This window comes from Bombus vosnesenskii, unplaced genomic scaffold (assembly GCF_011952255.1).
Source record: "Bombus vosnesenskii isolate JDL3184/JDL3185 unplaced genomic scaffold, Bvos_JDL3184-5_v1.1 scf7180000013444, whole genome shotgun sequence".
Lineage (NCBI taxonomy): Eukaryota > Metazoa > Arthropoda > Insecta > Hymenoptera > Apidae > Bombus > Bombus vosnesenskii.
In genome coordinates this window covers 997,140-1,010,259 of record NW_022883055.1, presented here as the reverse complement: position 1 = coordinate 1,010,259, position 13,120 = coordinate 997,140, and the positions used below count along the sequence as shown (strand labels likewise).

Genomic DNA, 13,120 nt, shown 5'->3' with positions numbered 1-13,120 from the left:
CATCTGAAAGCTTGGAAGAATAAAGAAACTTTTGTGGGAAAAGCGAGAATAAACGTGTTCGGTTCTATATTCTGTATTCAGTTTGAAAGAGCGACATCGGCTTTGATATTGTTCGTATTGGTCGATGTGTACTCTACTCCTATATGCTATATCCTACTTTGCATGATCCCCTGTGTTTCCCTCTCGTTTGCGTGCCAATTGTAAGGCGATGTTGGAGAAAGCTGTTCACGGGAATTAGGGCTAGCTTACGAACTTGACCGTGATACGATGTTTTGTAGGTGACCGACTCGACGATCTCCTCCGTGTCGCGCATTCGAGGAAGTACGCGAGGAAACGGGACAAGCTGTACAACGCGTTCACCGGGAAATTTCACTGTCCCAACTGTAACAACGGCTATGGCAGGCGAGACACTATGTTGGGTCACTTTAGGTACGAGTGTGGCAAGGCGCCGAGGTATAAGTGTCCTTACTGCACCATGTGCAGCAAGAAGACATCCAACGTTTATCAACATATCAGGTGTATGCATCCCGAAGAACCTGTCACCCTCGTTAAACTCTATTGAACCGTTGCTCGCGGCTTACCAAGCCAACCAACATCGGATACAGCAAAATGTATCCAAGCGTTAAAACCTCCTCTTCCTCTATATTTCTTTCGAACACGTGCAATCAAATGCACGATCCAGATCGTGTTGTTCGATCACGCGTCATAGACGGCCAATATTTTCCAATTGTCGTTCGAACGAATAAAATTGCTGAAGAAGAACAGACTCGTTTCTCCTATTTTGATCTCGTACAATGTTTCCTCTCGAATTTTTAGCAACGACGATCCAACAACAGCAACAACGTCCAACTTTTCGTTTCGTCTCGTCTCCTTTGGTTTTCTTTGCTTTCGCCGGTTACTCCAAATTCCACGAACGTTCGTTCGATTAACGAGCCTTTCGGTTTGTTTCGTTTCAGATATAGCAGAATGGCGACCGAACGAGAGGTTCGTTCGTCAGGTTTGCGACAACGGACTCGATCACGAGAAATTCTTATCACGGAAAACGGAGCGAACGCTGATTTATCGACGCGCGAGAAGAATTCATCGTATCGGCTTCGAGGCCATGGCGAATCATCTGCATCGAATGGTTTCCAAAAAATCAACCACGCCGTGCCAGGGATCGCGTTGTTCGTTCCAACGGAAGCAAACCTTGATTTTAAACAGTTCTTTTTTCATTTGGATGCCCTCGTCGATTATTGGACGCGTGCCCTGTCTCGCGCGAGTGGCAAACGATCGAACATATTCTCACTGCGATCGCACGAAGAAGATTGCAATCGGAACGCACGACTGCTAGCGTATGGGGCGAGTGCCGATGCTTCAAACGATGGACTCTATGTATTCCTGTCAATAAATGAAAACACGTAGGACACAACAAACACACAACCAAGCTTGTCTCTCCTTTGGAAAAATACGTGTGCGAGAACGTACGCAACGTATCATCCTTCCGATCCCTTTAAAGATCGCGAGACGAACGACGGCTCGTCGTGAAATTGAATTTTCGCTGGCCCGCAGTTATATTTAATTTTCGTCACCCGTTCCCAATTGGTCGAACGAGTCAGAGGAAATACGACTTGCTGCTTTCACTTCTCTCTAACGGTCCATTCTCGTCTCTTTTTCTGCTTACAGACTTCAGGCCAATTGTCTTGGGAAAGTTCCACGGTGTCGTTCGAAATTCTCGGCACATGCTGAGGCTACAGACGTCCCTTAACCGGCGCGGCTTTCCATGTCCAAGATGCGCCCGTACATTTCACACTTCCGGCGGCATGAGTCGTCACTACAGACTCGAATGCGTCGATCTGCCGCGTTTCAAGTGCCCGCACTGCGATATGCGCAGCAAGTATACTCAGGCTGTGTATAGGCACATTAGGGCCAAGCATCACAACATGGAGCTAAGATTCGTCAAGCTTTACTGAATCGTCCTGGCGACGCTGCGACCTATTGCTTCGATTTCCAATCGTCGATTCAACCTAATCACCTCCTATTTATACCGAATATATCGATTGCCACAAACCGACCGTATACCATGTTCATTTCGTGTTGCACGCGCGTGCGCGCTTTTCCGATTACGACGGCGGAACACGGTTCGAGCAGGCTGCAACGCGCGCATAATTCGATCGACCGAACCGGCCGAGTTGTTCGGCAAGAAGAGACGGAAGAAGAGGCATGGAAACGATCGGAGCGAGAGATGAGAACGAAACGTAGGAACCTGTTCGATTTTAACGAGCCCCGAACCACGTAGAATGCATGTACCGAGGTTTATTGAAATTCCGATCGAGCACAGATAATAAACCGCCGACGCGGTGAATAAAAACCAACGATGTATGCTTGCGAATTGCGAACAGAATCATATTGTTATTAATATTATTACTATTGTTATTATCATCATCATCATCGTCGTCATCATCGTTGCTATTATAACAGCAAGATTTCGATGTCGGTACCAAACCGTGGCAATGTACCGTCGTTGTAATGTCCGACTAGATCTTGTATTGTACATTTGCGTGGCTGCGCTTCGACGTAAAGCCTGTTTTTTAATAGTCTTTGTACAATTGCCCATAGTTTATTCTCAAGGAGCCTAGGAACGTTTTTACTTACCAAAGGACTGGCGCGAATAAGTTAGCTTAGGAATTGCGAATAATTACAGTGAAGAAGATTAGACGAAAAAAGGAAGAAGAGAAGAGATAAGAAAAGAAAGGGAAATGTCGCAAAGACAACTGTCGTTCTTTTTTTTTATGTTTTACGTATGTCTTTTTCTTTTTTTGCATCTCTGTTTTCGTCCGTTTTCAATATTTTCTAAGCTCTTGTTCCGATTCCATCTTCACAGTTTTCATTCTCCTTCCCTACGTAGTAGCACGGGTACTCACGAACAAGTACAGTCTAATTGGAAATTTTGCCACTCGCTACATCTTGCAAGCTCGACCGAGTCACCGGCTTGCGATTTTCTGCGCTTGTGCTTTATTCGTTCGATTTTAACTGTGTACACACGGCTGGGTAGATCACGATACAGTCGATTTTCTGTTGTTAATAATCGAGTGATATTGAATTTTTTGGTGCTGAAATAAAACAAATGGCGCGCGAGCAAGGGTGAGGAAGAGAGAGAGAGAGAGAGAGAGAGAGAGAAAGGAGGGGAGAAATTTTGATATCCTTCGAATCGTTGATCGTGTGGCGAAATATTTGAATGTTGATATGAAATCCGTGCTTGCAGGTAGACAGCCGGCAAATCATCATGCTTGGTTCCACTGCCCTCGTTGCACACACAGTTTCCTGTCGAAAGACCGTATGATGCGTCACTACCGGTCCCATTGCAACCTCCACGAGACTCGTTTTCGGTGTACGTACTGCGATTACGGGTCAAAATATAGCTCGAACGTCTACAAACACGTACGAAGGGTCCACAAACAATTGCCTTTGTTTAAGCCACACCGGCTGCTTTTTCGTTGATCAACGAAGAGCAGATGTTGTTGTTTTCGAAGGACGACGATGATAAAAGGGGAAGAGGAAACGCGGAGACGTGGACGCTCTAACGACAACGACTTTGCGCTGCGTCGTTTCAACGAGGAGATACGGACGCGCGGCACAGCACGTGCGTGCGTTGTTTTCAACGGCTTGTGCTGCGACTTTTCACCAAAGATTGCTATCCTTCTCTGTCACCATAAGATCTCTGTAATCGATCAATTTTTTTCTTTCTTTAACCACCATCCGCCAATAAAATTCGTTTATTTCGTTCGATCACCGGAAGCGTGTTAATTATTTGACAGAATTTAACGATTGCGTCTACGTAGAAACACGCGTTCACCCGACAACGAAGAGACCTTTGAAAACGATTGAAAGCGTCTCGCTGTCGCAGTTTCAGATCGAAATCGTATTCTCTGAAATTCGTCGCACGAACCGTAGACAAGCCTACTGACTCGGCCTGTGATTTGCTTGTCTTTTGCAGGGTACGTTGAGGAGTCGCGGCCGGGGCAAACCGATCAAGTTCAGAGATACTTTTGTCCGAGATGCTGCAGTTCGTTCAGTAAGAAGGCGAACATGCTGACACATTTTAGATACGAATGCGGCAAGGAACCACGCTTTCAGTGCCCGTACTGTGGCAAAAGGGACAGAAAATCCTCGAATACCTACAGGCATATCAGGACCTACCACAAGGGTAGTAGAATTCAAGCGTACAAGCTCTACTGAATCGATGTATCGATCCTTGGAAGAAAGCAGGAAGGAAGGAAGGAAGGAAGGAAGAACAGGAAAGAAAGGACAAAAGCATGGAAGCGTTCTTTCGTAGGCGTGTGATTCGGGATGAATTGGAATCGAGCGAAAAGCGCGAGCAGTTGTGTGTACAAGATAACGAAAATAGATGTGTTCCTTGTCCCGTGAGAATCACTGTTCTCGTTCTATCCCGTCTTTCAGCTATCTCATTTTACTCGATGCTACTCGTTTCAGCGACTGCTCGACATTTAACAACAGGATTAGACATTGGTTCGCGTATTGCAGCAATTCTTAGGGGTTTGTTTCTGTCGACCTACTAAGCGTATCGGTTAATTCCTTTCTCTGTTGTATTTATTTCCTTGTTCCTTTCCGTTCGGTACCGACACCGGTTTCGCTGCTTGCTAACCGTTGGCTCTGTTTTCTTGTTCGTAGGACGGCCCCTACCATCTTACGATAACACCGCCGTTCTGGATAATTTGAGAGCGGACATGGAGTACAGGGGGAGACGAGCTGCCATCAAGCACGAAGACGGTGTATTCTGGGACTCTGGCAAAATGTCCTATCATTGTCCTATATGTAACGCAGGTTACACCTATAAGAAAACATTGAAGACGCACATGAAATACGACTGCGGAAAGGAACCGAGATTCAAGTGTCCTTATTGTAACAAGAGGGACAAGTGTTCGTCGAATATTTACAAACACATCAGAATGCGACACGACGGAATGCCTGTGATCGTTCATCGAAATTAAAAACGATCTTTCCTCTTTTGTCAAATTTACGTTCGAGTTTATCTCGTCGATCTCGCGATTTCCATTTAATCCGCAGATTAAATTCGCGGTTGCCTTAGCTCGACAAAGGCGCTGATTCCCAGTCGTAATATAGCGATCTGTTCCGATCCAATCGGTGTCATTTGGCCGCGTCAAGTTTGTCGATCTATCGGTCTATGCCGCGTTTGAAAACACAAGGATAACGGCGTAACGTCCGGCACGATTCGCATCGAAGTAAACAACAAGTTTCCCTCGTGTCGCGTACAACTCTCCGCAGTTTCGGAGACTAGGCTACTGGCAACGCGTGCACGCGTATTCCGGTATTTTCGTAGGTGGCAAGTTTCTATGAACTTTCTATGATAGAAGAAGATGAAAAGGACGGAAGGAAGAGGGAGAGGGAACAGAGAAGAGAAAGAAGAAGGTGGAGAATAGGAAGGAGAGAAAGCAAGCGAAGCGGAAAATAAGAGAAAAGAGAGAAAAGAACAAAGATAGTAGAGATTTAGGATTATCGAGATCGATTAAAATTGCAAGTATTCAGATGGACGAACAGATCGAGTGTTTGCGTAGTAGATACGCGCGAGAGAATGATACACGATGTATCGTTTACCTCAATAAAATCGTCATATCTTTAACCCGTGGTATATGATATATACATTTGCGAGTATAATGTTAATTTCAATCATTCCAGACAGTCGTTGGTGTTCCGATCGCTGTCCCTCTTCCCTTTTCACAGATTCAAGTACATACAGAAACACACATACACACACATAAACAGCAGACGCGTGTTTGAACGCGTGATAAGGTTGGACGAGGTTCGCAACGCGATGGGTGTAAACTGTTGGTAAATCGAGGACGCGTGTTAAACGACGTCGAGACGACAAAAAGCCGAGAGAGGAGAGCAGTTTCGTTACAGCGCAGCGGCTCGATTTTTTCTTTCTTGTCCGTGTTACTTTGTTACGTTTATTCTAATCGCCATAGCGATTAGACACGCTTGTCGATAGCCACGTTAGATCTGTTCGCAGGGCCTATTCGAGACGATATTGCATATAGTTTTGGCAAACGGTAGCGAGTGACATGACGCAGGACTAATTGTCCTGATTCTTTTCAGATGTACGGATATTGGAGTGGCCAAACGCGAGGACGCAGGCCGCGGTCTCCAGTTACATCTGTTCAAAGTGCAACGCAGGATTCCGAAGGATGTGGGACCTGATTAGACACAAGTGTGGCCAGATTCCTAGATATGCGTGTCCTTATTGCCATAAGAAGGACAATTCATCCTCGAATGTTTACAGGCACATCAGACGATGGCATCCTAAATTGCCAGTCGGTGTGAATAAAATGTTTTGAACGGTGTGAAATGCTGCCGGTGAAGTATCATAGTTTAGAATCATTGGAATAGCAGATCAAATCGACACGAATCCAACTCCACTGCCAGATTTTTTTTTTCTCCACTACACGTATTTTATTCGAGATAGCGATACTATGCGTGATCAAGTCACACGGATGACGGTAGCAAGGCTCCATACGCGTATTCGAAGAGAGATGATTTCCGTCGATCTGATATTTCGTGTGCCTGTGTGCGCGTGTACGTGTGCGTGTGTGCGTGCGTGCGCGTATCGCGTATTCGCGTATTTGTGGTACGTGCGAGCGCCTATGGTACGTGCGTCGTGCTTATGCGGATGTGCATACGCGTGCATGTGCACTTGCGCGAGAAAGCAACTCGACGAAACTGTCGTTGGTATACGTTCGAGTCACGAAACGATTGGTCCCTATGATCAGGATCTATAGTCAGAATCTACGAGCATTATAATGTTTCCTTGGTGCCCTACTTTCATTTACGCGTAACTATGTAACGCTTTGTAGATATGTATCTATCTACGCTTCCATGGAATGAATTTGAATTGCTGATTTTCTTAACGCGTACACGTCTACGTGGACGTGCACGTGTACGTATTTCGGCATAGAAATCGTGGATCTCCCTGCGCGCGGATGCGTTATAGCTCGAACTTGGCTATATATCGTATTTGTGTTTTAATTTTCAGAGTGGAACGACACGTCGTCCCGTTCGAAGACGAACGCGACAAAGTGTTCGCAGTGCGGCAAGATGTTTCCCAAGCAAAGGGACTTGGTCTTCCACTTGAAGCACGCGTGCGATCAGAAACGCAAGATTCGTAGCGTGAAAAGCGTCGCAGCTTTTCTCTATGGCACCAATTTGGACTGCAATCAATGTGGGAAGACGTTTAAAAGGCGGAAAGATCTGAATTACCACGTTCGTCATTTGTGCGGTATTCGAGGGATACAGTGTCCTTATTGCAACAAGTGTTACACGTATACATCTAACGTCAAATATCACATAAGTCGTTACCACGAAGGAAAGGAAGTTTATTACAATAAACTGTTTTGAGCGATTGATTGCCGCGAATATCAGTTGCCACGGTACATCGATTTCTAATCGGTATTTCCAAAATCGTACTTAATCCACGCGATACCTCACTTCGCACTATCGTATAGTTCGTCTTGTCTCGTCTCGTCTCGTCCCGTCTCGCCGCGTCGCGTCGCGTCGCGTCGTGGCGATGCCGTTTCTGAACGTCTTTTCAGAAAGAAATACTTTGTCCCTTTGCCCGAATAGGACATGGCACAAAAGTTGGAGCCGTCATCCTCCTCTCTCTAGTCGTTCGAGCATTCGTTTCAAAGCTGAATGACATCGTCGGTGATAATTGTAAAGGATCTCGTAACCATCATGTATAAACGTGTTTGAAACGATTAAAAGCTCGATGAATTTTCAGTTTCCGTTGTTTTTCTCTTCTCCTACGTTTCCACCGTGCTACGCGTAATCGGTTATCTCGTAAGTTGCCCTTACCTTCGTCTCCTTTTTTTCGCCTTTTATATTCGTAACAATTACTTGGTATCCTCTGGAACCAAATTTCCACAAATTTCCACTTTCTCATCGTTCCAAACTCTCTTTCCTCTCTTTTTCCTTCTCTGTCTGTCTCTCTCTCTCTCTCTCTCTCTCCCTCGTTCTCCCCCTTCGTTCTCTGTCTCGCGCGCGCATTTCTTCAGGAACGTTGCCCATTGCACGGTATAAAGCTCATGGCTGCGTGGCTTTGACGTGGATTAACCATCGTGTATCTTGGTGTTTCCAGGTGACTATCAAAGGGAGCAGTTTTTCAAATGGAACAGCATGGACTTTGTTAACTATTCGTCGGGGATGAAAAGCTTCTTGGATAGGTATAAATATCATCCGAACGAGCGTAAAAGATTCGAATGTCTCAACTGTGGATGTCGTTTCACCCAGAAGACCACCATAACCAGACACCTGCGGTACTTTTGTGGCCAAGGACATCGCTATCAGTGTCCTTATTGTGAAATGAAAGCCTCGTGCTCGTCCAACATTTATAGACACGTCAGATCGAGACACGTCGGATACAAAGCTCACGCCATCAAACTCTTCTCTTCGATGAATCCTCGTAGAAACATGTAAAACCGATATTTCTTGTATTGGCTAAGGAACGAAGCGCATTCCAAAAAGCGATTGAAAACGAATGTTTCAAGGTAGATACGATAGACAATACTAAGACGGGACGAGACCAGACAAGACGAAATTTAAACCAATTAAAATAGAGGCACAAACAGAAACGAATCGAGGCTATATTAGTGACGTAAAATCGTGTACAATTTTTCACATGTTCTCCAATGTAAAAAAAATATATATATATATATATGTCTTTCTGCATCAGTCTCTGGTCGCATTGTTCCTTCGGTACATCGTCCCATACTAGCCAGCTTTGCTTGATCGACGTTTCAACGAGGATTTTCCCCTATCTTTTTTTCTTTTTTCCAATCTCGACCATGAAGATCCTCGTTGAACGTCCTCTCTTGCCGATCCAGACGTAAAAATGGATTTTCCTTCGAGCCTTGATTTTCTTTTACTTTCTCTATGTCACGACGACACGGAACGATGCACTCGCACATGCTCCTGGACCGGAAAGTGCTTCGAAAACGGCTCGTACATCGTGCTGTTTCCTGCTAACACGTTTCTTCGATATTTCAGGTGTTTGGCAGCATATTCGACCACGTCCGAGGAGGCGGCCGAAAGTGTACTCCGTGCACAAGAATCACTATTGTCCACGTTGCAATCGTGGTTTCACCCTAAAGAAAAACATGTCGCGGCATCTGCGTCACGAGTGTGGTATGGCGCCGAAATATCAGTGTCCCTACTGCGACAAGCTTTCCAAGTTTACCCAGAACATTTACGCCCACATCAGGAAATATCACCCTGACCAAGCGCTGTGCTTTAAACGGCTCTACTGAACTCACGATTGAGAGATTTCTTCTAATACGCGGCTCCGCTCCACCGATGTGTCACACCAAGCGAAATAAAGTTGTCAAGCCCAGTCTCTCGAGTCTTTTTATTTATATTCGAGAGTGTTAGACACAGCGAAGGGAGGAAAAGAGAAAACAGAGACATGAAATGCGCTCATGCGTCTGGCTAACCGTGTTGCTAAATTTGATTTCAGGTGTATCGCCGATCGCAGACGGAACCAGATCCTTTGTCGTCGAATCGTTTGCTTCTGGCGACGTCGAACGGTCATCCCGCAACGGTGGCAAACTTCGAGCAACCCCTTTTTCCACGCTGAATCGTTTCTTTTTTAGCGAGAAAGATCTTTTCATCCAAACATCTTGCTTCTTTTTTTATACATTTGTCAAGAAGAATAAAGCGGAAAGCAACACTTCCGACCGTTTTTCCTACTTATCTTCTTCCAAAGAGCGGCAGACATGGGAAAGTGTGCGCGATATACAGTCAACTCGCCTGTAACACACGGTTAATACGTCCCGTGTTGCATCAAAATCGTGTTACAGGAGAGTTGTCGGAATTTTTGCACCGTGTTATATCGACACTGTATTTCCTACATCGATCCGCAACGGTTGCTTTTAAACGCCTAAGTTTTGCGTCTACTTTCTTATCGCAGACTAGAGTTGCCGCGATCGACATTTTTCGATGAACGGCCAACTCTTTGTCGCAGCATGAGAGAAAAGCGGGGGTGGGGTGGGAGGGGAGAAAATACTGCTGTTATATGTGTCGTCGAGCTAACGTTTGCCTGTTAATATCACTTACCGAGAAAACTACCGTGTAATTTCCAGTGATGTTCAACCTGTCGACATTGCCTTACGTGACCGTTCTGGCTCCGGATCGGAGACGAAGATGCTACAACACCGGTATGCTTCCAGCAGTGGACACCACATCCCGAGGTAACTTTGACTGTCCCAAGTGTCAGAAGACCTACAAATGGTATCGAGGACTTCACAGACATTTGAAATACGAATGTGGTAAGGCGCCGCGCTTCCAATGTCCGCATTGCATGTACACTGGCAAACACAGGTCGCACGTGTACTCGCATATTAAGAGCAATCACAGCGATCGGCCGATTTACGCTCTGGATACTCAGCAGGGCTGAAAGCCGTCCGATATTTGCTCGCGACAATTCTCCTGATTATCGAAATGGGAAGGGCATCTCCTTCCTACGCTTTAGTAACCGAACATTGCCGATACGCTTCAAATCGTAGCGATACGCGACGGATGCGAATATAGCGAAGAATGCGCAACATCGATTCCGTAGCTGGAACCGATTTTCTCCATCATATTCTGTACATTTCTACTCGTAGTCACTCTGTATAGAAAATAAAGGATTCCATAGCGATAGCAACGGCTCGCTTTATCCACCTTCGATCGTCACGTTTCTGCGTTTCTGTATTGTACATCTCACTCGTTGATCGCACGACCATCATGTACGACGATGAAGGACGAAGAAGCGTAAAGGAAAGTGAAGTGAAGAGCGACATCTGCTGCTGCGATCCACTCTTTCGTTTCCTTTCATATTAGCGTTAGAGTAACAGAACTTTTCATGTTATCCATTTCGCTCGACGTACGAACGTTCGAACCGTCGGAGAACTTCTCGTCGTTCTGCCCTTCCGTGTCTCTTTCACCGAGCAGAATTTCGATTTCGTCTTGTCTCGATGCTGAGTCCACCGTCAGCGGTATATCGAGCGTTGAACGTTATCGTTCGTCGATCTTTCGCAACTAACCGTTGGAAAATTTGTCCTCTTTTGCAGATTCCGGCAGACGTACGTGGAACATGAGACCTCGGACTTCTACTCAGCTCTACGAACGAAATCGACATCCGTGCCCGAATTGTTCTCGTACCTACAAACATCGAAGTCACATGATACGACATTATAAGTACGAATGCGGGACATCTCGGAGATTCGAGTGTCCTTACTGCAAGAATCATCTTCGTCAACGTACCAACGTGTGGACGCATATACGCACACTTCATCCGAAATACAAACTTTATTGCATCGATATCGCCACAAATGCAAGACTCTACCATCAGGAGCATCGAACCGATTAGCTCGCAGATCCTTCTTTCGTCGTTCCAACCAATCGTTCGATCAATTTCTCTCTCGTTTTCTTTAGCTTTCGATGTTATCTCGTCTCGTGTCGTCTTATCTCGCCTCGACACGTCTCGTTTCGTCTCGTCTTATCTCGTTTCGTCTCATCTCATCTAGTCTCATTTCGTCTCGTCCAATCCCATCCGTTTCCTCTTCATTTCCGATCATCCCTCCGAGATTGCGTTTTCCAATGTCTAGGTGCATGCGTGAACGTTAACTTGCTGTATTTTCTCGATATCGACTGTTTCTCCTCGCACGTGTGTGTGTCCGATGGTAAGAATTTTCACATTCTACTTCGGAGAGCTGCAATATGCGTTAAAACAGTTTTAACGTGAATAAATAATTGATGCCAATTTTGAACTTTGCTATTTTTCTATCGACTGCCATCGACTATGACATACTTGTTATACCGTTCCATAGTCGTATGTAAGCGCGTTAACTTTCGTTCTCGCAAACTTGATTTGACTAGAAAACGTCGACAAGCAGCGGCCGACTGGACGGAGGCGGTATGAAACACAGGTTTGTGGAAAATGGTAGTAGAGTTTACGAGGATTGCGCTAGAAAGAAAAAGAAAGAAGAAAAGCCTAGAGAAGATTTAGATTCGGCAGTCGAATTGCACGAGATGTGCGGACTTTTTACTTGGGATTTCTTTCTACGCTGTTTCTATACAAAAAAAGTACGTTCAGGTAACGAATCGAAATAACGGTACACCGATAATAACGTTCTTTTTGTTTGCGTGCTTGTTTCAGAAAGAGAAAAAGGGAGCACGGAAATCGAGCGATTCCACGGCCGTTCTGGCAGAGAATTTACGATCATCAGACGAGACGGAATGTACGAGTGTCCCAGTTGTCGCAATCTCTACAAATGGAAGAAATCGATGCTGTCGCACTTGCGGAACCAGTGCAGACAGCCTCCGCGCTTCGAATGTCCTCACTGCTCCATGAAAAACTACCAAAAGTCTCACATGATCCGTCACTTACGCGTACATCATCCTCAACTCGCGCAAACGTTCTGGGACCGAAAGTTCAGTGCTTTCTTTCGATTTTAACTTTAATATTTCCACTTCAATTGTCGTTCTTTCGATTGTTGCTCGCAATAAAGCATCGTGGTGAATCGAAGGAAGAAAAAAAAGAAAAAAGAGTGAAGAAAGAAAAGAAAAGAAAAGAAAAACAATATTTATTCCTCCCCTTGTACACGAGATCCATTGGTTCGATCGCCGTGCATCTTGGCGCGTGACAAACACCTACCGAGCTCCAATATTTCAATCGTCTGCTCGATATTCTTCAACTAACGAGCGATCTTTCTATGGCTGGTTGTAAAGTATGATGGATGCTTGGTGGGAAGATGGTTCCACGGGATCCATGTGCTAGCAGCGACCACGTGTACGCGAGGAGTCTCATTTGTTGTTGCATCGCGCGAACACCGATTTTGTCCGAACCTATCGAGAAAAGCGTATCTGTAAATTGTTACTTTGAATTGCGAGCGCGCTTCGCTAGGCGTTTCGAAGAGAGAATCGAGAAGAAGTGCGCGTGATGAAACGTAGGTTCCGTGGAATGCGTACCTTTCCCCCAATTGCGTGGCTGCTCGATGGCTGCTCATTCCGAGCAGAGTTCCGACGCAGCTCTGTGCTCGCAACGACAAAGTGGTCGATTTGCTGGTGG

The 13,120-nt window shown here is 45.5% G+C and overlaps 2 protein-coding genes across 9 annotated transcripts in view; both read left to right on the top strand.

The window, feature by feature from the left end:
* Nucleotides 1–13,120, top strand: part of LOC117238234 (longitudinals lacking protein, isoforms A/B/D/L-like) — a 91,689-nt gene that overhangs the window by 58,570 nt on the left and 19,999 nt on the right. For 2 of the 8 annotated variants that reach the window (XM_033502990.1, XM_033502984.1), the window contains 2 exons: nucleotides 279–429; nucleotides 957–1,419. The exons of 5 other annotated variants lie outside the window; for them this stretch is intronic. In XM_033502990.1, coding sequence (XP_033358881.1) covers nucleotides 279–429; nucleotides 957–1,404 — 599 coding nt within the window. In that variant the 3' untranslated portion in view covers nucleotides 1,405–1,419. Of the gene's footprint in view, nucleotides 1–278; nucleotides 779–956; nucleotides 1,420–13,120 lie in introns of those variants that run through there. One more of the 8 variants, XM_033502993.1, reaches the window with a different exon arrangement.
* LOC117238237 lies at nucleotides 4,253–6,111 on the top strand. Its single transcript, XM_033502996.1, has 2 exons — nucleotides 4,253–4,536; nucleotides 4,672–6,111. Exons 1-2 carry the CDS (start codon nucleotides 4,296–4,298, stop codon nucleotides 4,989–4,991), a joined length of 561 nt encoding a protein of 186 aa, XP_033358887.1. The 5' UTR covers nucleotides 4,253–4,295; the 3' UTR covers nucleotides 4,992–6,111.

What these genes read in the sequence shown, in the direction of transcription:
- LOC117238237 (XM_033502996.1), top strand. Translation starts at nt 4,296, where the DNA reads ATGGAAGCGTTCTTTCGTAGGCGTGTGATTCGGGATGAATTGGAATCG. An exon ending in TATTGCAGCAATTCTTAGGG is followed by an intron (nt 4,537 to 4,671) that starts GTTTGTTTCTGT and finishes TCTTGTTCGTAG; the next exon opens with GACGGCCCCTACCATCTTAC.